General features: G+C 42.6%; 1 protein-coding gene across 2 annotated transcripts in view; it reads right to left on the reverse strand.

The window, feature by feature from the left end:
- Positions 1–26,977, reverse strand: part of DOCK1 (dedicator of cytokinesis 1) — a 280,476-nt gene that overhangs the window by 40,006 nt on the left and 213,493 nt on the right. For both annotated transcript variants that reach the window (XM_027655183.1, XM_027655182.1), the window contains exons 34-39: positions 20,084–20,169; positions 19,750–19,906; positions 16,711–16,751; positions 15,283–15,373; positions 11,725–11,844; positions 2,237–2,326 (exon numbers count right to left, since the gene is read on the reverse strand). In XM_027655183.1, coding sequence (XP_027510984.1) covers positions 2,237–2,326; positions 11,725–11,844; positions 15,283–15,373; positions 16,711–16,751; positions 19,750–19,906; positions 20,084–20,169 — 585 coding nt within the window. The remainder of the gene's footprint in view (positions 1–2,236; positions 2,327–11,724; positions 11,845–15,282; positions 15,374–16,710; positions 16,752–19,749; positions 19,907–20,083; positions 20,170–26,977) is intronic.

Raw genomic sequence — 26,977 nt, forward strand, 5'->3', positions numbered from 1 at the left:
TAAATGGCAAGAAGACTACAAAGACCCAGATCTGCTGTGTATTTCTGAGCTCATCTGTAGCAAAACTATTTTGTCATTTGCCAATTGTCTTAGAGTCTGATATTTAATATTGCTTGAATAAAAGAGACAAGAGGGAGAACAGAAAGAACAAAAAACTTCTAAATTTTATTGTGGGGAGAAAAAAAAGAGCTATTCAGCAGCAGCAATAAGAAAAGCTGATGGGGTATGTGAGACCTGACTCACTCAGGAGCATGAATTTGATCTTTGTGATATGAGGAATGAATGCCCAAAGCACATCAGGACTAATTTTTGTGACATCTCTCTAAATTTCTCCTCACTGATAAATAAAGAGCAGATAAAATCAGTTGTTTGGTGTGAGGATTGGAAGTTCTGGGTTTCCCCTCTTCTAATAGGGAGAAACTCCATATCCATACCTGGTTTAAACCATTGCCTGGAATTATGTCACTTAAACACTGATGTATTTACTATGCAAGACAAATGGTGAAAAATACATAACTTGGTATTATGCCCCATCCCTGGAAGTGTCCAAGGCCAGGTTGGATAGGGATTGGAGCAACCTGGTCTAGTGGAAGGTGTCCCTGCCCATGGCAGGGGGCTGGAATGAGACAAGCTTTAAGGTCCCTTCCAACCCAAACCACTCTATCACTCTGTGATCACTGGCCACCAGCTACAATGAATAAAGTGTTAATTCCAACTTCTCCTCCAAAATGGATACAGCAGGATAATGAAAGAGTAGCTGCCTCTGTGACAAACTGTTCATGTTCCCATGTTCAAGCATAAAAGAGATGGAAAATTAAAACTGAGGGACTTGGAGAGTAGCTACCCCCTGGTGAATAATCATTTCTGACACATGACAATCATCTCTAGCTGAGGAACAATCTGTACCAAATTCCTTTTATACTAAAATGAATATTCTCTACTGAACAAATCCCTAGAACACCAGTGCAGGCCACAGAATAATGGAGTTTCTGGGGAGATGGGGATGGAGATACTTCTGGGGAGATGGCTCTGAGTCATCTGGGCTGCGTTTGGCTGGGGTAGAGTTAATTTTCTTCCCAGTAGCTGGTGTGGAGCTGTGGTTTGGATTTGTGCAGGGAACAGGGTGGATAACACAGGGATGTTTCTGTTATGGCTGAGCAGGGCTTGCACAGAGACAAGGCCTTTTCTTCTCCTCAGCCCACCAGGGAGAGGCTGGGGGTGCACAAGGGGTTGGGAAGGGACACAGCCAGGACAGTTGATCCCAGCTGATCCCAAGGATATCCCAGAGCATGCGTTGTCATGCTGAGCATGTAGAGCTGTGGGAAGAGGAAGGAACAGGGGGATTTTCAGAGTGATGACGTTTGTCTTCTTCCCAAGTCACCATCACATGTGATAGACCTCTGCTTTCCTGCCCATGGGAAGTGGGGAATGAACTCACTGTTTTCCCTGTCTTCATCCAACCCATTTTATTATTTATTTATTCTCACTTTTATGCTTCTGATTCTCTCCCCCGTCCCACAAGGAGCAAGTGACTTGGGGGCATGTGGGGCTGAGTTGCTGATTAGCTTAAATCATGTCAACATCAGATGAATGCCCAGCTCAGACAGACCGGGATGGAGGAAGCAGATAAACAATTAAAAGAATTTAAGGAAAATATACTCTAAGTGCAAAGGTAAAATGTATCAAAAACCTGAACGTTGAGCATTTTCAGAAACAAACTGGAATCATGTCCCAGCTCCCACGGAAACGGTTGGGACATTTAGGAAGGACAGTGACAGCTGCCATTTATCTCTTGGAAGAGAACAGGAGAAAAAAAAAATGGTGCAGGCATAATGAATGGGTAACATCAGGGCAAAAATAACTGACTCTAGACATGAATGCTTGGGGATTATTCATACCTAAAAAAAGAAATGTGAATATGGAAAGACACTTGAGAGAGAATGGGGATTTTTTCATGTTCCCATTTATATTTAAATTCCAAATTTCCTTTTATACCCCAAATAAATCAGCTTAACATTACTGAAATATTTTTCTTTCAGCTAAAAAAAATAAATTCAATCTTTTTCAGGCACTCCAGTGGTAGCCAGTTAATCAACATTGGTCCAACAAAGCCAAAACTGGCATCTATTTCTGTGTTTTACTGTCATAACTATAGGATTTTTGATATAATTTTACAAGCTTAAGAATTCAACTCTGAACAAATTATTGCAGTGTCTATGTCATTAAAAAAACCTACCAGTAGTTCACTGAGTTGTTCATAATCAAACATTTCATTTTCATACTGTTCTGCAAGTTCTTTACCCAAGGCAATGGCCTCTTCCCACATCTGTCAGGGAAAAAAATCATAAAACAACAACAAAGAAACTGAATTACATACCTTGGTTAAACAACAACATTAGAATAAACAAAATCTGAATAAACCACACAAAATGCATTGTGTCACATGCCTGAAAACACTGCACATCTGATGTGCCAAAGAGCTGTGGTAGAGCTAGACATGTCTGTGCTGAGAGAATCACAGAATCAGGGAATTGTTTAGGTTGGAAAAGGCCTCAAAGAACCTTGAGTTCAACCATTCCCCAGCACTACCAAGGCCACCACTAAAACATGTCCCCAGGTGCCACATCCACAGGGCTTTTAAATTCCTCCAGGGATGAGGACCCCACCACTGCCTTGGGCAGCTGTGCCAGGCTTGGACAGCCCTTTTCATGAAGAAATTTTCTCAATACCCAGTCTGACCCTCTTCTGGCACAGCTTGAGGCTGTTTCCTCTCATCCTGTCCCTTGTTCCCTGGCAGCAGAGCCCAAACCCCCCGGGTTCCCCCCTCCTGTCAGAGAGTTGTAGAGACAGAAGGTCCCCCCTGAGCCTAATTTTCTCCAGGCTGAGCCCCCTCAGCTCCCTCAGCTGGCTCCTGGTGCCCCAGAACCCTCCCCAGCTCCGTTCCCTTCCCTGGACACACTCCAACCCCTCAATGTCTCTCTGGTCTGAGGGGCCCAGAACTGCCCCCAGCACTGGAGGAGTCCCAGCAGTGCCAGCACGGGGACAGTCCCTGCCCTGGGCCTGTGACACACCATGGCTGGCACTGGAGCCATTGGCCTCTTGCCCCCCTGGGCACATCTGGGCTCATGTCCAGCTGCTGTCACCAGCACCCCCAGGGCCTTTTCTGCTGGGCAGCTTTGCAGCCCCTCTGCCCCAGCCTGGAGCGCTGGGTGGGGTTGCGGTGACTCAATGGCACTTGGCCTTTTTGAGCCTCCTACCACCAGCATGAACCCATGGATGCAGCCTGTCCAGATCCCCGTGTGGAGCCTTCCTGCCCTCCAGAGATCAACACTCCACCCAACTTGGTGTCACCTGTGACCTGGCTGAGGGCACACTCGATCCCCTCATCCATATCCCACGGCCTTTCCCTCATCCATGAGGTGGGTCCCATTCTCACAGAAGGAGATCAGGTTGGTCAGGCAGGACCTGCCTTTCCTAACCCCAGGCTGGGTGGACCTGATCCCCTGCCTGTCCTGCATGTGCCACGTGACAGCACTCAAGGACATCGCCATGACCTTCCCTGGCAGAGGATGCAAATTTACTTGATGCAAATCAAGTCAAATGATCAAACTGCTTCAGAAACAAAATGATTCCTGCCAGCCCAACCAGAGACCCAGTAATGTGTAAACACAGCCTGTCCATGAAGAAACCCATAGGACTTTGGATAAATGCTGCTGATTGATTACACTTCATAATCACCTCTCTCTCCCTCTAATATCTATAATCTATATTAGACAGGACAGGCAATTTGCAGATATTGCTTTGAACAAATACTCATTATATTTCCAATGGTTCTTCTTCCTCTCGTTCTTCAACCATGAAATTCAGCAGCCATCTCAACTGACCCAAAGAAATTTAACAATATCCTTCAGCTCTTCAGAAGGCAACAATCTTAATGAGGAGCAGCAAGAATGGTTTTAAATGTGCATTTTTAATTTTTTTTTCCTGCTGTAAAGATAAAGAACCACTCAAACCCAAAAATATGCTTAAATTAGCACACCAGGCTCTCTAAGATCATACTTGATGATCTGCCTCTGCTGCTGAAATTTGGTTGGCATTGCTGACCTCACTTTATTTAAAAAATGAGATTCAGAATGAGTTATAAATCCATTTAGATTGTATTAGCCGTCATCTGAAATTTAAATCCTCTGTCCAAACCACCTAATTCTCCTCTCAGCACCAGGCCACATGTTCCTTGTCCTGGTGAAATACTGAGATGCAGCAGCAAAAAGCAGTTGGATGAAAGAGGGCTGAGGGAAAGGGTTGAACACACAATTCCCCATTGCTCCCCAAAACCAGCCACCTTTGGGAATGAGGAGTTTGAGATGAACCACCACAAATTCCAAAGATGGTGGGAGCTGGATGTGGGGAGAGAGAAGAGGAATGGTATCCTGGGGAAACCTTCAGGCACACAACTGATTCCTGCATCCACCCCATACAGAACCCTCAATCCCATCCACTTTAAAGCACTGTGTAAATAAGAGATACTTTACACCCCAAAATCCAGAAGCCCCCCAAAACATACAAACGAAATCCCACCATTTAAAGCCCAAAATCAATGTTGGGTGAATTTTGCCTTTTGATCTGCAAGTTGAAAATCCATTTCTTAGTATATCAGGAAAACTTGGAAAAAATAAGACTTTTAGGAAAATTCCTCATTCTAGATGCTGAATTAAAAAATAAGAGTAAAACATTAAGGGTTCATACGACTGTCAATGATGGAGACTGTTGCCAGCACAAGCTGAGCAGTCAGGCAGGGCACAGCTACCTCTCACTGAGTGGCACAAACTCCTCACTGGGACTTGGAACATCCTTTTTCTCCTAGGAATTGGAAATTTGGATCCAAGTGTGGCTGAAACCTCAGTAAGTCTTCATGTATGACACACCAATGCCACAAAAACAAGATGTGGCTCGGGTCCCACTGGTCTCCATCCCTGCTCCTCCCTGGAAACAAGGAGCCAATTTTCAAGGGGAGGGCAAAGGATGGACTGAGGGATTGTCCTGGCAAACTGAGGGAGAAGGGCTGGAATACAGCAGCCTGGAGAGGCAGGGAGCTGCTGATGTTGGAGGAGACGAGGAGCTGCACAAGGAAAAACAGTTACGGGAGATTGCAGGGAGAAAGGACAGAGACTTATGCTCTCAAAGAGAAAATATGGGCTAGAAACTACACTGAGTGAGGGAACAGGAGATTTTGAGTTCCACAAAAAAGGAATGGGCAGATGTTGGGGCAAACAGAGGCTGAGTGGTGACCTAATTTAAGACAAAAAAGCAGTGGATGCTCACGAGGAGCAGAACCCGGTACTGCGTTAACCTTTTGTGATGTTTGACCCCTCCTCTTGATTTCTCTTATTTCTACAACAGGGTTCAGAATATTATTTATCCAGGGAAGAGGACTGGAATGAACATGAGCTCCCTCATGTTTGTGAAGTGCCTTGAAGGTGAAAAACTCATCAGAAGGACTAATTACAATCACAGTAATGAGGGATCACGTCTGCAGGAAATTACGGCAGACTGTGGGCTCTGCAACACAATCTTTGCAAATAGAAGGAGCTGAATGTTTTTATCCACATTATGGATCTAATCTAGCATGATGATACAGAACATATTCTTATTTCTAAACAAAAATTAACATGAATTTAATAGTAAAGGAGCAGTTGCAGAAAGAACAGCACATTTTCACATACTAGGTTAATTTTGACTCAGACGAGCAATATTCCACCAAATTATAGAAACTGAACTAGTATTCAGTTGTTTGGTAAGTCAGCAAGTGAAACCTTTCAAAATCACTTAACCTTTCCTCATTTTGATTGCCATTTTGTTTGGAACTTCAGTCATCCATAACTTTTGCATATTTTCATTTCAAAGACAACGGTGTTACCATCATTTCCCTTGCCTTGTGTGTTCCAGATTTAACCAGTCCCTCTCCAAAACCAAACCACTTCTACTCTCTTTTCCATTATGAAAATATTTACAAATGATCTCAGGCAAACAGTTTTGGAGCTGAACAAAACTGGAAATAAATGGAAGTCTAAATCACTTTAGATTTGCATTGACACTGTAAACAAACTCACTGGGTTCTTCCACTGAATCCTGGATAAGCACAGACACCTCAACATGTTCCCAAAGCACGTCTGGGAACACAAAGCCCCAGCTCAGTGCTAAGGTTGTGTGCCATGGAACACCAGCTAATGCACCTGAACATCAAGAGGTACAGGATTCTGGATTCTGGGAGAGAGGAGGGCAAGATTGGAGTTGAGGGGGCTGGAATGCCACACTTGTATTGCTCAGAGTGAGCACTATCATGTCACTGTGGCTCTGCAGCCCCGGGGTCACACCACAGAGAGCCTGTCCTACACTGGCACCTGCACTGTTGCCCTGGAGCCCAGCAAAACCAAGGCATGGACCTGCTGGAGTGGGGCCAGAGGAGGTCATGAGGATGCCTCAAGGATTGGAGCACCTCTGCTCTGTAGACAGGCTGGGAGAGCTGGGGGTGTTCACCTGGAGAAGAGAAGGCTCCAGGATGACCTCAATTTCTACCATGTCAAGTATCCTGAACTCCAGAGGTCCATGAGCCCATAGGTTTATAGAATCAAGGAATTGCTAAGGTTGGAAGAGTCCTCCAAGACCATTGAGTGCAACTGTTCCCCCAGCACTACCAAGGCCAGCACTAAAACATGTCCCCAGGTGCCACATGCACACGGCTTTTAAATCCCCTCCAGGATGGGGACTCCATCACTGCCCTGGGCAGCTGTGCCAGGGCTGGACACCCCCTTCCATGAAGAAATTTTCCCTAATATGCAGTCTAAACCTCCCCTGGTGCAATTTCAGGCTGTTTCCTGAACTACTTGGTTTTTCCTTTGGCTGTTTGTGCAGCTTGACCACAACACTTCCAGTATCACCACAAACCAAACCCAAGCCGGTGATTTTTCCAACATCCCAAAAAGAAACAGGAACTGTGTGTCTCGAATTCCCTGTACAACCCTCTGAAAAATTCAGCTGTTTACTCCAGAGCCAATTTATTCAGGTGAGGACAGCACAGGGCTGTGGCACAGGATCCTGAGAAATGAAATCTATATTCTTGAAGGTCAGTAACTCCCAATCTGCTGCCTCGCAGATTTCCTGCCTTGGAAGGTTTCCCAGGTTTGCCCAGGACATGGCAGGTCTTGTGGAGAAATGAGTCGTATGGGGAGCTACTACACAGGATTTGTACGAGGCACAACTCATTAATGTGAGAAACAATTTACTTGGAGAGGGGACCAGAGAGAGAGGCTGCTGATAGTGGAAGCAAAATGCTTCTTTTAAACTGAAAGCATAAGAAAAATGTGTGTAGCCAAATTTAGTTGTGTGGACACGAGCTGCAAATTGTTATGGGAAAGACTTTGAAGATGCAGAAAGAGATTTTTTTTTTTTAGGGAAAACCTGGTGATTTATTTTTCAAGCTGGATTGCTTGTTGCCCAGAAAGAACTACAGTATCCAATTTAGTTTTTGAGGTTAACAGCAGCAAAGGAGGATCTCAGGGTATTTCTCAGCTCCTGCTGAGTTAATGGTCAGCAGCAATGAAACAGTCTGGGATAAGAATATTATCATGGATATTCTGATGTGTGGGGGACATTCCAAGCTGATTAAATTTCAGATAGTGTTAATTAACCAACATGCAAGCTTAATATTTTAAATAAAATGCTAAAACGCAGTATTTCTCTGCCAGGTTGGAAACCCTTTAAACAAAGAACTATATTCATTTGGAACACACTCAGACACCACATCTCTCCTCTCCAAAGACTGACTGTCCTTCACAGCCCTAAGGACGGGCTCACACTCTGATGTGGGATCTGAGTTGGCCAGGAGCCTTCTGCTCATTTTTGGCAGACAGGTGAACTTCACCACTCTCTTGTCTGATGGAAGAAAAACCCATTTGATGCCATCCCACGAGCCAGAAAGAACAGGCATTTTAAGCCAAAGCGTGGCATTTACTGAGTAATTTCAAATATTTTGTGCTTTCTGGCTGCAGTGAAACAGTAAAAGGTGTTTCTTTCTGGAGGGGAGGAGGAAGGAGGAGCAGAAATAAATGAGCAGTGTGCATTTATTTACTTTTTTCTCCTCGGGACCAACACTTTCAATTTATGAAGGAGCAGAGGAAAACGTCCTGATTTACAGACTGCGGCATCCACCGACAAACCTGAGACACGTCGCTGTTCCTGCATTTTTCCGTGCAGGAGCAACAATGCTGCTGCTTTCTTTATGGCTCCAGAGAACACAGAAGCCTGTTTAAAATAACACCTTATCTTTGTCACTGACACTAAGTATTCCTTGGCTTCAGGAGTTCATTAGCATTGACTAAAACCGCTCCACACGGGCAAAATTTCACCCCTTCCCTCATTCCTTTATTGCCGTCGCTATTTTTCCTTCTCGCCCTGAGATATCCCAACTTACCAATTTTCAGTAAAGTCCCTGGATTAAGGGCTTTGTTGGAAATCACAAAGCTTCAGGAAAACACAGAGAAAGCAAACACTTGAGAGCAGTTCAAAGGGTGGGTTTGACTGCTGGGATAAGCAGTGAGGATAAGCCTTTTAAGGGCAAAAGCCAAGAGAGATGGAATGAGACTAGAGAGCGCAATGCAGTGAAGAAGAATAATCTAGGAGAGAAAATGATGCCTAGATCAGGGACACAACTTGCAGTTTGGAAGCAAAGAGCTTAGAAAAAGGAAGGAATAAAGTATTACTAATGAGGAATCAAACCATAAAGCAGAACAGCAAAATGCAGAAGTTGCACCTGAAAATGCTCATTCACTGAAGGTGTATTGCAGCTTTACAGAAGGTTGGTTTAAGGACCAAAAGTTAAATATAGGTAAAAAAGCAAGCTTCCTAATAATAATAGATTAAAAATAGAAATAAAAATGAAGAACCTTAATTGGATCTCAAACTACAAATGACAGGGATACTTGTGGTAAGGGTCAGTGTTTTGTTCTCAGCCAAAATAAGGTGCCACCCTCCTGCTTTCAGTGCAAGCTCACACTCCATATTATTAAATTGTGAATTTCTCAAGCATTTGTGGTCTAGAACAGAGAGGTTCACTCTGTTCCAGTCTGTGTATGGAGAATTGTACCTTCCTCTAAATCCACCTCACCATGAATGCCAATACTTAGGGAATAAGCCTCATGGTTTGTCTTCACTTGACAAGTGTACCATATGTTCCCACTGGGAAATAACTCTGCTAAGAGAAAGGGATTGTGATTTTTGAGAGGCTGAACTACACAATCCTTTAAAAACCAAAAAGCCAATGATTTAAAATCAAGTGTTACCTTTCAGAAAACCCCTCTACTCCCTTTCTTCTAGATAATGTTTCTCACCACGACTTCCTTCCCTCCCATGTCCACAGGTTCCCATTAGGCAGGTTGGGATAGAGGAGGCACACACAGTCCCAGAACTTTAAAACAAAACTCCTGAGCTTCTGGAAAAGCCTGGAAGTAGCTCTACAGCTGTCCAGAGTGAAGTGACCTTCCTTTGACATCTCTTGTTAACTTTATGGGAAGAGAAAACAAACTGGTGGGATCGACCTACAGTGAATTGCCAGGCAGGGACACAGTTGGGGGATTATGGTACAAAACTCCCCAAATTGGTTTGTGCATCAGCACAGTCCTCCAAAAAGGCACAGAAAATACTATTTCAGGTGTGTTATTTATCATGGTTAAAGCAGCTGCTGGAATACATTTGCACACTGCACAGGTAAATGTAAGGAGTTGATTTAACTTAATGTCAGAATATCCCAAATGAGAGGATTACCTTCACTCTACAGTGGAAACCTCCACTTGGAGTTTCCTGACATTTGAAAATTCATGTAAGATGAATATTCTCAGTGTATATTGATTTTTTTTATTTCAATTTTTATTGAACAATATGAAAAATTATCACTGACTTGAGTGACCAGAAAATGAGGGAAGGACTATCTGTAACTAGGAAGGAGCACTTTGGAAATTAATCATCTCCTCACATACACACAAAAATCAGGCAGGAGTCCTATGGCTGGAGTTATGCAAAGAATTGGAATAATCATAAACCACTAAATGGTTTGGGTTGGAAGGGACCTTAAAGACCATCTCATTTCACCCCCTGCCAGGGACACCTTCCACTGGACCAGGTTGCTCCCAGGCCCTGAGTAATAATCACATGACTGTTCACCAAAAACGTTGAGAATGACGAAAATTCAGTTCTTAATCCAACAACGAGGAAAGAGGCAAGGGCAGCATTTCTACTGCTATTCCTTTTGAAAGCTGGTAGGGCCTTCTCTCATTTCCAGCAGCAAAATGTGACAGAATTAAGAGTGATTAGTTGGTCTAAATGGTCTCTGGAGCAAGGACCCTGTGCTGGGGGAGGTATTTTGCCTGCTGTGTGTGTAAACACATCCTTAGTGCCATCCCAGACACAGGAAGGACAGCTCTGAGACAGGCTGGCTCCTACAGAGATGCAAAGGATGCTGCAGCTCCTCCCAGCTCAAATCCACTGGCCTGGTGCTCAAAGAGCAATTCCTTGATACCAGCACCATAAAGGACTAATGGGAAGCCATAAAGACATAAACCAACAAAATAAAAACAGGAGGCTTCTGGTTTTCCTTTCCACAGAGGAATGTGATATTAAAATAGACTTTTAAGTCAGTTATGACCCTAATTCTAACAAGATTCTCCTTATCCACTGGGAAAGGGTTAGTAAAGTTTTTTGGGCAGGAAAAACCAATGCTGTCTAAGCACTAAGGCACCTCCACCAGCCCCAGCCCCACTCAGCCACTCATGCAGCACTCTGCAACGACTATTTTTACAGTTTTTATCACAGTCTACAATTATTATTTTTACATTGCTTATCCCAGTCCAGAATCACAACTTTTAACACACCACTTATTAACAACTTTTAAATATTGCATTAAGGCAAGTTATAAAATTTGACTCTTTAAGCAAAGTTTCTATCAAAATGAGAGAAATTATGGTTTCTATCAAAATGATTCTATGAATTTATGGAAACACTTATGCGATTCTGTTAAAAACTTACTTGGAAAACACGAGCTGGATGGATCATATTGCAGTTCTAGCATTTCTGTTTGCACTACATTTATGCAACAGAGGTTACTTTTAAAACCCAAGTTCGTATTTCTGAAATGTTGTGACAAAGAGATTCTTACTTTTATACTTAAACATTTTGGAAATATCCAAACACTGATATATCCTTGTCTACCACATTAATCCCCTTCCCCTCTCACACCAGCACTCTCCCCTTCCCACCAGGCAATGCCAAATGCAAATTCCCTTGGCATTAAAAGATGCAATTGGAATGAAATATTCCCATCTCAGAATATTTATGATACTGAACAACAGACATCCATCCCCTGAGGGAATTATTTGTGTACATGAAAGAAAACAAGGGGAGCTGAAGGATTGCATTAGCTCCTGGAACTGCCAGAAAGTTCTCCCCAAATTAAATGCATCACTTTTTTATTTACTCCATGGCATCATATGCACATATATTTACCCTTAACACGGCACTTGTAACTGTACCATTGATTTCTTTTGACTTTTTTAGTATCATAACCTGTAAGTGCTTCCTGAAGGTCACTGGATGCAAACTATGTTTATTATTTAATTTATAAGTTAGAGACAAAAGCAATGAAAGATATTTGCACTTTTTTTCTTCTCTTTTTACCTTGCCCTTGTCGAAGTAATGGATAATTTCTTGATAGAGTTGATCTTTCAGCTGTCCTTGAGTAGCAGCTTGGTATCCATCCCGCTGGGTAAGATGTGCTGCACATGCTTCTTCTGACCACTAAATCATACAAAAAAAAAAGGGAAAAGAGAAAGCAAACCAAAAGTGATGAGATATGCCAGCAACATGAGGCTAAAACTAGAGGGTTTTTTTTTTTGTTTAAAGGAGTGGTACCACAGCTAATGCACTAACAAAGGGGGTTTTGTGCACTTGGATTCTTTGGGCACGAGGAGCATTTCTATGAATGCTGTAATTGGAGGCTAATTCCATCTATCAGTTGGAAGGAAGCTTCTGGAGGTGGTTTCCTGTCCTGGGTGAGGTTGATGAGATTGACCTTGGCCTGCTGATGGTACAACCCCCTGGGGGCACAGTGAACATTTGCAGTTCATGTTGAGAGAAGCCTGGAAGCCAAGACACAACAACATAAAAGGAAAGGACTGCAGGTAGGGAAATGAGATGGCTACAACTCAGAGGGCATGTTTGGAGGGCTGGAAAAGCACAATTAACTTTATCCAGCCTGTCTGCAATTAGTAGCTCTTGCTCTTCCAGCAAATGCCTAATGGAGCAAGGCAAAGATGTCAATCACAGAATCTTGGAATGGTTTGGGTTGGAAGGGACCTTTGAGTCCATTCAGTCCCATGTAAAGCCCCTTCCACTAGCCAAGGTTGCTCCAAGCCCCGTCCAACCTGGCCTTGGACACTTCCAGGGATTCAGGGGCAGCCACAGCTTCTTTGGGCAACCGGTGCCAGGGCCTCCCCACCCTCACAGGGAAGAATCTCTCCCTAGTATCCAGCCTAAAACTCACAGATTCATTTCCAGAAATACCATTACACCATCCAATTTTACCTCTTATACCTTATTAAACTTCACCCAACTACTTCTTAATTTGGTCAAAGTGTTTGTGTTTGGGCCTACAGACAACTCTGACACCTTTGTAATGCAAAACTGTGTTTCTGAGCAACACAAACCTCAGGTAGCCTGCAATACAATGCTTTTTTTTTTTTCAGCATGCAAAGAACAACTATCTTCTGTTAGTTTTGAACATCTCAATTTTGACAAAATGGGTTAAAAGTACAACAAAAGTCTCTTTTCTTGAGTGTGCTTCATCAGCTTGCAGTAATTTGCAGAATATGATGGCATCTTTCTCTCCACAAGCACAGCCTTCCAGCAAATTTAAAGGTGAAATTCTCTCATACTCTCAGTCTTGACCTAAATGTGATCCCATTAAAATCAGTGTGATGGAATATCTGCCAGTGATGAGTGTCATTGAAAATCCTGTACTCGAGGCTTGACAAAAAAACTCAATTGCTTAGTTACACACACCACAATATTGCTGCTCCTCCAGCAATACTGAACCCTCCATCCAGTGCTAACTACTGGTAGTAACAAGAATTTAGATGGATAGATTGATACATTTTAATAACAAAGTAATTCCAGACTATAATATAATTATACTTGTAAACAAACATCCCCTCAGTGATGAAAGCCTGTGACAAATCCTGCCCCTGCATTTGCCATGTTCTATCAGTTTGCATTATAAGAGAGGAAAAATGGATATTTCTTCCCAGTGAATTCAAGGGGGTAAATTAAGATACTCATCTGGTCTTGGAAGACATTCAAAGAAAAGCTAAAACTGGCTAAACTCTAATTTAAGATCATATAAACTAACTAATGAGGTCAAGCCATAACAGCTAAAAGTCTGAATGACTTTCTGGCGGGGTTTATTCCATCATTTTTCCAGAAAATGAGCACCTGTGGAAGGGAATGAATCCTTTATGTTGTCTAAAAGGTTCATTCTTGTGAAGTGTGATGAGCAAGCACTGTACAGTTTGTCACTGCTGCTTTATGTCCCTTGTGGGAACAAGAGAGACCTTTCCAGCCACAGACTCGGCGAGTTCCTCGCTCCAACTCCTGCCCAGGGGCAGCGACTGCACCAGCCCGGGAGAAGGGGGTGTCAGAGCCATTCCTGATATTTTCTTTCTCTAATTATTTTAAAACACAGTAAATACATTTCAAAGTGTCTTAAATTAAGTTGCACATTTATGCTCTGCATCATACTTAGTCTAATTATGGCTTGGATTCAGTTTACTCGTAGGAATCATTGGCAGTGCATCCATTAGAAGTATTTCATTTAACACCTTCCACTTTCCAACTTTTGAAAATAGGTTTTTTTACACCTGCATTTCACTTGGGATTGTTTAAATTAAATCCAGGATTGCCAAGAACAATTGGCTGCTTAGAATGAGATAAATTTTCTTTATCAAGTGGGGCACCATAACAATAATAGTGCAGTAGGTTGCAATAATACAGAATCACAGACTCATTTGGGTTGGAAGGGACCTTAAAGACCATCCCATTCCACCCCCTGCCATGGGCAGGGACACCTTCCACTATCCCAGGTTGCTCCAAGCCCCATTCAGCCCCTCAGTTATTCTGTCCCTGACTCTCTGCCCCATATGACCTTGGGTGCTACAGTCCTTGAGGGGAGTGGAAAGAGATCCAGGACCCCCTGAGGGAGAAAGATTTCACTGTGGGTGATAAAATATGAGGAAGATGAATGGGACTAAAGCAAACACTTCCAAAAATGCTAATTCTTATCACATTTACACTTTTACTTTTCCCATTAACTGCTTTTTAAAATTAAGAAATAAAACCCCTTGCTGGTATTTCAGTGATGACTGGGCTGGATTAGACACGTGATTTCATGACACAAGTGCTGGCAAGAGGAGCATCTTTGTATGTGATAACAAGGGGGACATGGTTGGTACCTGCTCCCACACGTGTGACACAACCACATGAACAAGCTGCACGTTAGAAACAATATAATCTATCCAGGAAGTTTTCACTGAGATTAATGCTTAGGAAATACAGTTTCATTACATTTCTGGTTGACACTGGATAGTGTTAAAAACTCAAATGCTTTATGTCAGGTACTTTCTACATATATCATGTTATTAATATACATTGCAGGTTCCACTGAAACATTCCTTGAAGAACAGTAATATTGTTGTGCCTGTTTAAATGTGCTATAAACTGTGTAATATTGCATTAAAATTATAGGTACCTTTTAAAAGCATGAACTTGGAAAGAAGGCCATTTGAAGCTCTCCCTAATTTTCCAAAATCGAAACTGAATCTATTACAGCCAAGAACAGGCTGTAATATTCCCTTGTAGTGCCTTTGCACAAAGATTCTGTGGAGAGCTGATTTACTAAAATATGTGGTTAGAGGCTTCCACACATTACACAACCATGATACTTTAGAGATTTTAGCTTTGCACTTTGTAACTCCTGGTGCTGCCTTGACCACACTTCCATTCCAGATCAAGATCTGCCTCCACCACACATTAATTCCTCCGTGGATGAGTTACATGGGCAAAAGACAACCCTGCCCTGAGCTGCAGCTCACAGTTTAAAGTGCAGATGTTCTGAGTGACAAACACCTCTCTGGGTTACTGCTGACATGATTTGCCAAACTTGGGATGTGTTCTGGGGTTTACCTTCAGGAGCTTTGCGTGCAGGAGTAACGTGTAGGCAGCCTCTGTGTAGTTATCACACTCCTTGTGCAGGTCACACAGCTTGTACAAATACCTGCAAGGAAGAAAAACAACGCTGCTTACAAAAGATTGGCTTTAAGATGTGACTAAATAATTTATTTTGAAGATTACAAGGGTTCAAGTCCATCTTCAAACACCTAAATATTCGTGGGATTATTTAAAGTTTCTATTTCTGTGTGCAAACAACCTTTGGGACCATTTGCATTTCCCTTGTGTTCTTTTCAATGCATATTTAGAGAATTAGGGAATCATGGAATCATTAAGGTTGGAAAAGACCTCTAAGATCATCAAGTCCAACCTTTGACCAGATACCACCATATTAATGACTTGTGATGAGGAATCCAATAGAGATTTTGTGCAAGACAAAGCACTCTTACAGTTCAGCTGTGGAGACAGAAAAAAGTTTTCTTCTTTAACTTCAATATCATCACATGTCTGGCAGGGGATTCTCTTCATTTGTTTGTTGAAATTTTTACAAACAATTAAAAAATCCTCCACGAAACTATTAAAATTGTATTTTGAAAAAAACAGTGAAAATACTTTCAACTTTGATATTCATTAAGAGTTTGTTAACAGAAATAGGAGAGAGTTTGGGTGGGGGTGTGACACTGAGAGACAATTTGTGTTTCTAGGGATGCTGAGTAGGGCAGACCTACAACTCATAACCTCCCATGTTTGTCCACAGTAATCAATCCTGCCATTTTCTTCTCTTTTTGCAACCTGCTAAAACACCAGGAGCTGCGTTCACAAGTGAAAGTTCTTCCAAAAAGGTAACAAGCATGTGAGAATGAATCAATTAAAATATTTAGATACCTAAAGTAGCATTACAAACACAAGCTTCAGCATTTTAGCACAACAGTGTAGTCAATTTTAAACCACAGTACAAACGGAGGACTAGGAACCCTGAGGTTTACAGAAAACACAACGACACATTTCCATGTTTACTTTGTGTGCAAATAGATTTTGAAAGGTTCCTGAAAGCTTTAAAATAAGTATCGGTCATGATATTATTTAATTGTTGTTTTTACCCCAAGTCACATATTTTGTACCATTATTTCTTTACTCAGCTTTCTTTTTACTTATTTATTTTCTCCGCAAAAAGAAGAATATTCACTCCTAAGTATTTCAGTGTTCACTGGATTAAAACCGAAGGAGTTGGAGAAAGGGGACAAAGATAATCTCATGACTCCAACTTCCAGCACTTGGTGTTCTCAGGGAAGATAAGCTTTTGAATTACTTCGGGTTCAGTCAAGGTATGATTTTTCATTACTTCTCTTCCTCCAGCCCCCAAGTGACTCCTTAATAGGAACTCAATTTCCCCAATTACACCGGAGCACATCAGGCAGTTTGTCACCAGTCATGTTTACAAACCTTATGTACATTTCTTCTCTCTCGATCTCCTTGTAGAAATTCTGAAAAAAAAAAACAAACCCAACATAATTTCATTACAAACTCTTTGATTTCTCAGTTTGGAATGTACAGAGAACACGCTGGAAATTAAAAATTCATAATTGCGTAACATCAGCCTCCAAACTGCAAAGGGAAATTTGCCTCCAGTGCTGGAACACAAGTTATTTAACTTACAAAGTCTAATGCTGTGATGTTTCATGTTGCAGTGGATTAGGGCTCATGTCTCATTGCAAAGGTTAAGAATTTGCAAGAATAGCACTGCTAGAAAGCTGCTTCTGGCACTTGCAAGTCACACATCATTAACTATTTTCACTTGAAAATTTTTTAATATACAAAAAACATAATTTTTAAGCAACAGTTGTTCCATGGATTTAAAACTCCGAACCTGACTTGGGCAATACATCATCTGCTCTTGAATTCTAATGGTTTCCTTAGAAATAAAGAGTTAGATTAGTGTTATTTCTCTGGTTTCATATGCCACACATTAGCATTGCTCTCCTCTGGCTGCCTTTGGCTTTGAGATAAACTAGTTAACAGTACAAATACCGTAAATGCAAAGTATGATAAACTGGGTGAGATACTAAAGGCAACTCTGAATCTAATTTAAAGTTCACTTCCAAAAGCTAAAACATATTGAAGAAAACAAAATACAACACAGTTTCTTCCTCCCTGAATTAAAATATATTTCAATGCTAAATTAAAGCAGTTTGAGGAGCCACTAATAGATGCACGAGCCCAGTACTAAGACACAGGTAAACCCAATATAAAACAGTTCCCTTCAAAGCAAACTGGAATACAAGACAAAATCCACATTTCACAGAGGAAATGATGGATTATTCCAGGGATTTACCATTTCAGTTGACATAAACGCTCACTGGTTTTGAGTTCAACTCAAAAGACAAACTGCCAAGGCCACCACTAACCCATGTCCCCGAGTGCCACATCCACATGGCTTTGAAATCCCCCCAGGGATTAGGACTCCAACACTGCCCTGGGCAGCTGTGCCAGGGCTGGACAGCCCTTTCCATGAAGAAATTTTCCCTAATATCCAATTTAAACCTCCTCTGGCACAGCTTGAGGCCTTGTCCTGTCCCTTGTTCCCTGGGAGCAGAGCCCAACTTCCCCCCCGGTTCCTCCTCCTGTCAGGGAGTTGCAGAGAGGGAGAAGGTCCCCCCTGAGCCTCCTTTTCTCCAGGCTGAGCCCCCCCAGCTCCCTCAGCCAATCCTGGTGCTCCAGACCCTTCCCCATTAGCACTGGCTCAAATGCAGATCAAACCCTCCAACTTTAACTCCCGTCAATACAGACACACTTAATCCCAGGAAAGTCTCTGCATCATTAAATTCCCAATTAAGAACTCTCTGAGACCTCAGGTGGGAATTGTGCCGAGTACCAGCCCACGGTTGGATTTTTGCAAAGGCAGGAATTTCATTTAGGGTGCCTGGAGAACGATGAAAGGGCTGAGCTGGCCCTGGAGGGCAAATGAGAGTTTAAAATAAATCATGGCTACTGAAAATGAAGGAAAATTCTGGCTCGCGACACTTCCCGGCATTTCCCGTTGACTCCAGCGGGAGGCTTGTGCAGGGGATCTCATGGTGATTTAACCTGACAGCAGCAAATCACCCACAAAATGTATCATCTGGAAACCTTGAAAAATTCAGATGCCAAAAATCAGCATGAGGAGATGCTGCTGGAGACACCTGGAGAAAAACCCAACCCCAAGCGTGCCATGAGTCCCCTGGAATCAGGATGGTGAGAATTCCTGGGAAGAGACTCAGAGTATTCTGGTGAAAGTAAGGAGAAACAAATTGACCTTCCTAAGAAAATTTTCCCAGTTTTATACACTGGCTTAGAGCGTGTGGTGTCTGTGATTTCCTATTTCCCATCTTGCTTGTGTGAACTGGCAGGATTTTCCAACACAATTCCGCTCGGGAGGACGTGATGACCTTTCTGCGGGCAACCCAACAGCCAGTGACAACTCCCCAGGTCCCTCCTCTTCTTCCACGATGCTTTTTGATGTGCACAGGGAGGGAAAACACATTAAAAATAAAGGCCCAGTTTGTGGTTTGATGTCCTGATCCCCTCTCCTGCTCCAGTGGGCACTGCTGTGTTTGTGGCTGATGGGGCGACACAAAGGCTGCACTGCACGAGCTGCATTCTGTGCAAAACAAAAGCTACAAACTACTCACTCAGCTCTTTCCTGCACAAAATCTATCAGCCATATCACATAAACCATAAACACTGGCTGTGCCCCACATATTAAAGCAAAATAAAAGCTTTGATGGAGATACAGAGGGATGAAATCTCAGAAGCCTTAGTGGAAAACAGTTTAATGCTGAGTCTTATTGGAAAAATCAAATCTAGTTACTATAATTTGGGGGTCTCTAAAAGTTATTTTCCATATGTGCTCATTTTAGGCTTGTAAAATCTTAATACTCCAGTGCTTCCACCAGTGTGTACTATGAGGGATAACTTCTACTGCTTCCAACTCGAGTCCAAAGGGATAAAGTTTTGTGTATAGAGCAGACACTTCAGAATTTCTGGAATTTTAAGAAGGAAATTTCCTATCAGTGATAAAAACAACCTGAGTTTTTTTCCTGTTGTGAATGAAATAGAAACTCAAATTTCGTCAAAAAATTTGAATACGGAGGCTGAGCAGAAAGCAGAATACAAATGGGATTGCAATTGTGTGAATATTTCAGGAATAAACTGCACAGAATCCCAACATTCTGCATGTCAAGTGTTCTGCATAAAGTTGTTCACAAATCCATTGTAAATGTCAGTGAACAACCCGCTTTACAATATTTCTCTTTAAATCTTCCCCTAGAATCAATCAAAGAAGGAATAACCCACATTTTCATACATTTGCCTTCATCAAAACAGGAAAAAAAAACCCCAAAGCATTTCAGATTTCCACGAGAATCCCGGCAGAGACTCAGTTTGACCCCAAGGTGTAAAATTCCGAGTGCAGGGATCATCCCAGCTGGTGGAATCCCTGCTTACCAGCACGTTGACAGTGCAGCTCATGCGGTTCTCCTTGTTCTCGTCGTGCATGATGGTCCTGTAGTCCAAGAGCCTCTCCATCAAACGCACAACCAGCTTCACAAAAGTTTCCCCGCTCTTAGCCAGGTATTTGTGCTTCCTACAGTGCTCCAGGAGACTGAAAAAACCAATTACATTTGCCTTGTTAATCCCACGCAGGAAAAACCTTGACTCAGGTGCAATTTTAAATATTGTGCATCGTTAACAGATTTTAATTATTTCTGGGCTGCAGAGTTCATTGTAGTCTAATTGCTCTCTCTCCTGACTTCACTGTGACATAAATCTCAACACTTACATTTTGTCAAATAACACTTTGTACTGTTCATCCCCTCGGCCTCCTTCCACTTCGTGATCCAGTTTGGTGATGATCTCATTTTCGAACTGTAATTAAACAAAGCAGGCGGAAATAATCAGATGGCAAATATTGCACTTTATTACTGGAGCCTCGGTGCTTCACAGATTGGTTGGGTACCTTGGTGAGATGTTCAGCCACTGTTTGAAAGCCTGATTGACTTCAGGAGTCTGCAGGCTCTGGTTTTAGAGACTCCACCATGAACCGCCCTACAAGGACTTTGTGTTAAAGAAATCATTGGGCACCTTGTTAAATGAAGTGTAAATATTTGTGCTGTGAAAAACTAAATAAGGAGATTAATGACAAGAATGAGGGCAGGGGAAAAGAAGACACAAAGCCACGGAATGTCCCCTGCACTGAATGTCCCCTGTACAGAATGTCCCCTGCAATAAAGGTGACAGCAACAAAAATTGTTGAAAACTCTTCGAGAGAGGAGAGAGAACACCTGAGGCTGGATAACTCGGTTGGATGCACATTCCAGCATCAATGACACCCCTTTTTAGCACACACACACTGACTCACAGTGGGGCACAACTTGATAAACCTGTTAATAAGTCACTGGAGAGGGGAAAAAAGTAATTTCAGACAACTCCAAAGCAATTTTATTTGGGCAACAATAAAAGAATGCAAACTTAAGTGGGCATTAGAATATAGTTTAAATGCAAACTGGGTAATTCCCTGGATTTTTAATGATTACAGAGGGTTTTAACTGTTCCTGTTACATTCCCTAAGGGCCCAGGTTAGGAATTATGTGAACTGTTAGCGGAGGGAGGTTCACTTCAGGCCTGCTGCTCTGTAAGGAATTGGTTTAGGCATCTAATTCCTAATTCTTCATTAACTAAGCACACACATTCACAGGAGTAGTGCCACAACTTATTGTCCAGGGACCTCAGAAGAGCTGGGTGAGCTGGGAGCCCTGGCAGGGCAATAGGAGCCCATTACTCAGAGTGGGAGTTTATTGAAAGAACAGTTGTCACCAAGTTTTTTTCACTGTCACTCGCTTAAGCAGCCCCTTAATGACTCTGAGGAGAAGTAAAGGGCCACCTGCACAAGAACAAAGCATCCTCACATTTTGGAAATGTCAAGAGATGTGCTTTGCATCTGCAGTTAATATTAACAGCTCATAATGAACCAATGGGAAAGGAATGGACTTTCTGGATCACAGAATCAGAGAATATCTTGAGTTGGAAGGGAACCATCAGGATCATCAACTCCTGGCCCTTCACAGGACACCCCAACAATTGCCCCCGTCCCTGAGAGCGTTGTCCAAACACTCCTTGAGCTCTGTCAGCCTTGGTGCTGTGCCCACTGCCCTGGGGAGCCTGTTCAGTGCCCACCACCCTCTAGGGAAGAATCTTTTCCTAATGTCCAACCTAAACCTGCCATGACTCAGCTCCAGCCATTCCCTCGGGTCCTGTCCCTGGTCACCAGAGAGATCAGTGCCTGCCCCTCTGCTCTTAGTTAGGAGGAGAAACTGGATTTTTTTAGTCCACACGGTGAAATTCTTTAGGCATATTAATTTCAGTGAGGAGTTAAGAGATGACCCTTGCCAAGAGACTTATATAATGATGAACCTCTATAAGAGAGTGCTTTTCACGAACTAATTTACATTACTTTGAGGCACAGTAGCTATTGTCCACCACCAGTCCCATTCTGCCAACGTACCCTGCATTTTAAACTCTGCCTGCACAGCCTCACCTCAGCCAACAGAGGTTGTTTTAATGCCTCTACCAAGTACCAGCCAGCCATGCCCTTGGTTCTGCCAAAACCCCCTCCTCCAGCAAGGCAAACCTGGGCAGAGCAGGAGGAAATCCTGCACCTGCAGTAGGGAAGGATGAGGAGAAGCATCTCAGCCACCTCACTGCTGGAGGTACCTGCAAGTCCTTTGCTGCTGAAGACCACAGTAGCTGTGAATCTGCACAGAAAACATGGCCAAGGACTGTGGAGAAGTTCCTGCTTTGCTAAGAAAAATCCTTTCTAAGGAGAAATACACGCTGGTATGAGGGATTTGCTGGACAAATCGTGACAATGACAAACTACTCCTCTGCGTCAGGGCAAGTCAACCTCTGATCACCTTCACAGGGTCTCAACAGCAGGAATGTGAACATCTACAGTCTGACCCAGGACACTGGTTTTGCCTCCCTTTCCAAGTCTCCATGTTCTTCCCAGCGTTAACTGCAGTAATATTCACAGCATGAGAGAATCACTGAAGTTGGAAAAGCCATTGAGTTCAACCAGCATTGCCACCACTACCCCATGTCCCCACATGCCACATCTACATGGATTTTAAATCCCTGCAGGGATGGGAGGGCTGCCCTGGCCAGCCTTTCCAACAACCTTGCTTGACAACCCTTTCCATGAAGAAATTTTTCTTAATCTCCAATCTAAATCTCCCCTGGTGCAACTCCAGGCTGTTTCCCACCTTCATGTGCAACCCCAGACATTTTTACCTCTGCATCTGAATTGGGAAAGTTATGTTTACACACTACCTGCAGCCCCCCAGGACTGGGTTACACCAGAGCAAAAAAAGGCTGTGCTCTGATCTCAGTGTCTACAAACCTTCATGGCAAAAAAGGGTAGAACAAGTCCTGCTCCCCCAGTGCTCAGAGGAAATTCAGGATACAGGATAAAACCATGCACAGGTCAGTTGAAATGTAAGGATTGTTCTGTCAGGAAACTCAAACTACAGATTGTATCATGCAGACAGTGATAAAATCAACTAAGTACCCAAACAATTTGTCTGTCTTAAAGCAACTTTTACTATTATGAGTGATCCTAAAGCTCAGGTTGAAACATTTCAAAGGTGCTTTTCTGGCCCCCAAATGATCCAGAGAGTCACAGAAACACTGGGAAAAGACCTCAAAGGCCATTCCATGCAGCCTCTCAGGTGATGCAGGATTACTGCCAACAATGGATCAGGCCAACTGTGGCTTGCTTAGCCAAGAAACTACCATCTCCATAGATGGATGATCAGGTGGCCTTTCTGGATAACTTGTCCCGCTCCCTCACTATTTCCCTTGAGAAGAAATGAACCAACAGTGACGTGAAATTCGGATATTTATACAATGAATCCGTTATTAAAAAACCGACAGGTAAATGACAAAAGGTAGAATAGAAAAGGCAATCCACCCACTCTCAGAACCACCACAGGTTGAAACTTGTTCCCACAGCACGAGAACATGTCAAGTGAAACACTGAAGAACACGATGATGAAACAGAGAAGTCAAAAAATTCATGTTCTCTAATGAGCCCAGAAAGAAATTGAGTTTCTAGACCAGTGTGAAAAATGACACTTGCTGCCAGTGTGAGCCCTTTAGGTGATGTATTTTTTAGCAGGAGATTACTCAGACAGAGAAGAGCAATTACATTTGTCATACAGGATCCTGAGTATCTTCCTGATATCAGTTTTACTTAAATCCCTGTAAATCCATGCTTTGTTGGGCCATTTCCCTAATGACCCTCTAGGGTTGAACAGAGTCAGACTTGTGGCATTTCTGGGGTTTTAAGGATTATTAACAATATCTTTGCTCTTCAGTCATTCTTGATACTTCTCAAGGAATTGTTGTGATGCAGATCATGGAAGTCAGATGAATAAATGCTATTTAACATCAGCTTAAATTCCTTCTATGGTCTTTCCAAGCCAGATGAATAAATATTATTTAACATCCTTCTACGGTATTTCCATAGAGGAATGTTTTATCAACACAAGTTGAGGTCTATGAAGCTTTGGAGGTTTATCCTCTTCCATGATGGGAGTAGGAATGTGACCCTGAAGTGCTCAAGCTACTGGCTCTGGGACACTGCACCTGGTATCTGTGGATAAACTCTCAATTTTTCCTTTTCTCTTTTTTTTCCTTTTGATGCAATAATTTTTTTAATGCATTAAATTAAATTTAATGCAAAAATAGGTTTGCAATTATTGTGATGGAATTTACTCTCAAAGTAGTAAAGTGCTTTAAGAAGAAGTGCCAAATTTCCAATGTTTCCATTACAGTCAGTGCCACTTGCTGAGGGTCCTTCTGGAGGCTTAGTGGGAATATCTGGCACCATCAAGGAACCAGATTCGTATCCTTGTGCTGACAGTGAAAGCTTGAGGGGTGATGTTAGGAAGATTACTGGACATTATTATCCACTTTTCCTTGCAGTTGATCAAGATCTGAGCTTCTCTTTATTGTTCTCTTTATTCTCTTTAGGATGTGAGAGTTTGATCTTGAGCAAGGAACAAATCCACAGCTTGATCTGTCTGTTACAATCTCTCATCTGGAGTACATAAATCAAGGGAAGTCATCTCATGTCAACTCAATTAATCACTTTTGGACTTGGGTTCACCTCCGGTGTGGCCAGGCTGTACTTGCAGACTGGCTGACAATTGAATCTGGTTGGAGATGAGCAGGACTTTCAATCCTCCAAGCTGCTGCAAATTCATTTTGTTGCGGGGTAATAATGAATTTGCCATGTAAAATTCAAGTGACTAGAAATTAGTCCTAATGCAGAGACAGTATGACCACAAAACTTTGCTCAAAGGTTTTTAGGGAAGTTGGTGGCAATTCCCAACAGTTTCATCTGTTCCCTTTTCTATTTTTCCACAGCATTCCAGTTGGCAAACAGATCTGGCAGCCATTTTAAATTATTAGGTGATTTTTGAGGTGTTTGGTGAGGGAGGAATATTGATATTCTCCAAAGGACCAGAACACAAGAAAAACTTACACATTTACATTTCAACTGCAGATAATTTAAAATGTTACTTATTGAAAGGAATCCTTTGGGGGGGAATTAGTTATTTGAATTTGCACGTTCAGTGGGATCACTGAGGAGAAACTGCAGCATCCCAAAAAGCTGAAGAGTCATTAACTTGTGTTCTGGCTGCAAATCTACAGCACGGGGAAAGGGAGGTTAACACAGGGCTCAAAAGTGGTAAAAAGACTTAATAAGGAATTAAAGGTTCTACAAGTCAAGAGAGATTCTTATTAAGAAGAATTAAATCAATTCGAAATTCATCAATAACCAGCATGAAATCACACTGAAAATAAAAATGCCAGTATAACCATCTTGATGATACTGAGATTTCCTGTTGTTAAAAATGAACTAAAATTGTTTCTTTTTTTATTTCTTCTGGCCTTTACTCATTTAATTCCCTTCACAACAGAATGTTAGCTAGAGGTACTTTGGCTGCATCTATGGGTTTATTTCAGTAATCATATGCATAATGCATCATATATTTGCATTTCTATATAATTCTGCATTGTGCATTCATTGCTTATGCATTTCTAAATCATTTTCCCACCTTTTCTGCTATGGATCTGTTGTGCAAAGTGTCACTCTCAGAACTCACAGAAAACAGGACAGATGTGTTGTTGCATTTTTAGGGCTCTTTCCTCAGATCATTATTTTTCACAACTCTTTAGTCTAACAGGGCAGGGACACATGCTGGAGCTTGTAAACTGAAAGCACTGATGGAACATCACCAGAAACTGATGGTTCTCCTCAGTAAAGTGGTTCAGTCTGAAAATTAGACTTATGAGACTTCTAATTTCTTCCTGCTCATCACTACAGGGGGTAGTGATTTCCCTTTGAAGGATAAAGGTCCTTCCTTCCTGCTTGATGTTTGGGAAGCCAGGCTGGAGAAGAGCTTCTGACTCAACCATCATCCTCTTACCTTATAAAAGCATCAAAATGGTTCGGGCTGGGAAGGACCTTAAAGACCATCCCATTCCACCCCCTGCCATGGGCAGAGACACCTTCCACTAGCCCAGGTTGCTCCCAGCCCCGTCCAACCTGGCCTTGGACACTTCCAGGGATGGGGCAGCCACAGCTTCTCTGGGAAATCTGTGTCAAGGCATCATCACCCTCACAGGGAAGAATTTCTTCCCAATATCCCATCTAAATCTACCCTCCTTCAGCTTAAGACCATTGCCCCTTGTTCTGTCACTGCACAGCCTTGTCCCAAGTCCCTCTCCCTATTATTCTGTTAATATTTTGGTTTGTTTCTTACAATAAGCTACTTCTAGTCCTTAAGTTGTACCAGATCAGTTAAAAGAACTCGTATTGTGATACAGTACCACGAGACAGGCAGAACCCACCCACCACCTCCTCCCATTCCCACCACAGTCTGATTTGTTCCAGTTCCTGCACTGGCATGTTCCTGGGAATGGGTTCAACTCAAAACCAAGCAGAACACGACATCAGTAATGACAGAGGTCCAGGAAAGGTAAGGTAAAGTTTATGCAGAGAACCAGGAGTGCTGGGAGGAACTGGACCAATGGGGCCTGAGCAAGGGACAGTTGGGAGGAACAGGCAGCAACAGCAGGAGCTTTCCATGCTCCAAACTCCACATTCCAGCTGAATGGTTGCTCCATGATGAGCTTTCCCCCCTGCTGTCACCACAGGATCCATCACATTCACCTGACCAGGCCTGGAACAATCAAACCAATTCTCTTTGATCGCTCCCATAGTTCCAAGATATTCCCTTTGATCTGGAGGGTTTGCTACTGGAAGAGGCAAGGGGAGGAAGCAGAGTGGGGAAGGAGGCATTTTCTTCTACTGGGAAGCTTCAGTCCCACACTGACTTTAGTACGGGATTCATGCTTTGAGGTACAGGCTCCTTTGAAGCCTTATATGGGCTTCAAAGCACCTTCAAGGGAGAGGACAAAAACGGGCAACTCCAGCTTTTAATTCAGTCCTCAACATAGTTCTGTGAAACAAGAGGAGTTTATCTGTTTTTTCTCAGGGCTGTAGACAGTGGAAGAACAAAAACACCCCTTTTACCAGGCAAACCCAGTTCCTACTGAAATTAAAACCACCATGGGGAAAGCTGCCTGTTTATCACACAAACCATCA

The sequence above is a fragment of the Corapipo altera genome, unplaced genomic scaffold (assembly GCF_003945725.1).
Source record: "Corapipo altera isolate COAL_440 unplaced genomic scaffold, ASM394572v1 180, whole genome shotgun sequence".
NCBI classification, from domain to species: domain Eukaryota; kingdom Metazoa; phylum Chordata; class Aves; order Passeriformes; family Pipridae; genus Corapipo; species Corapipo altera.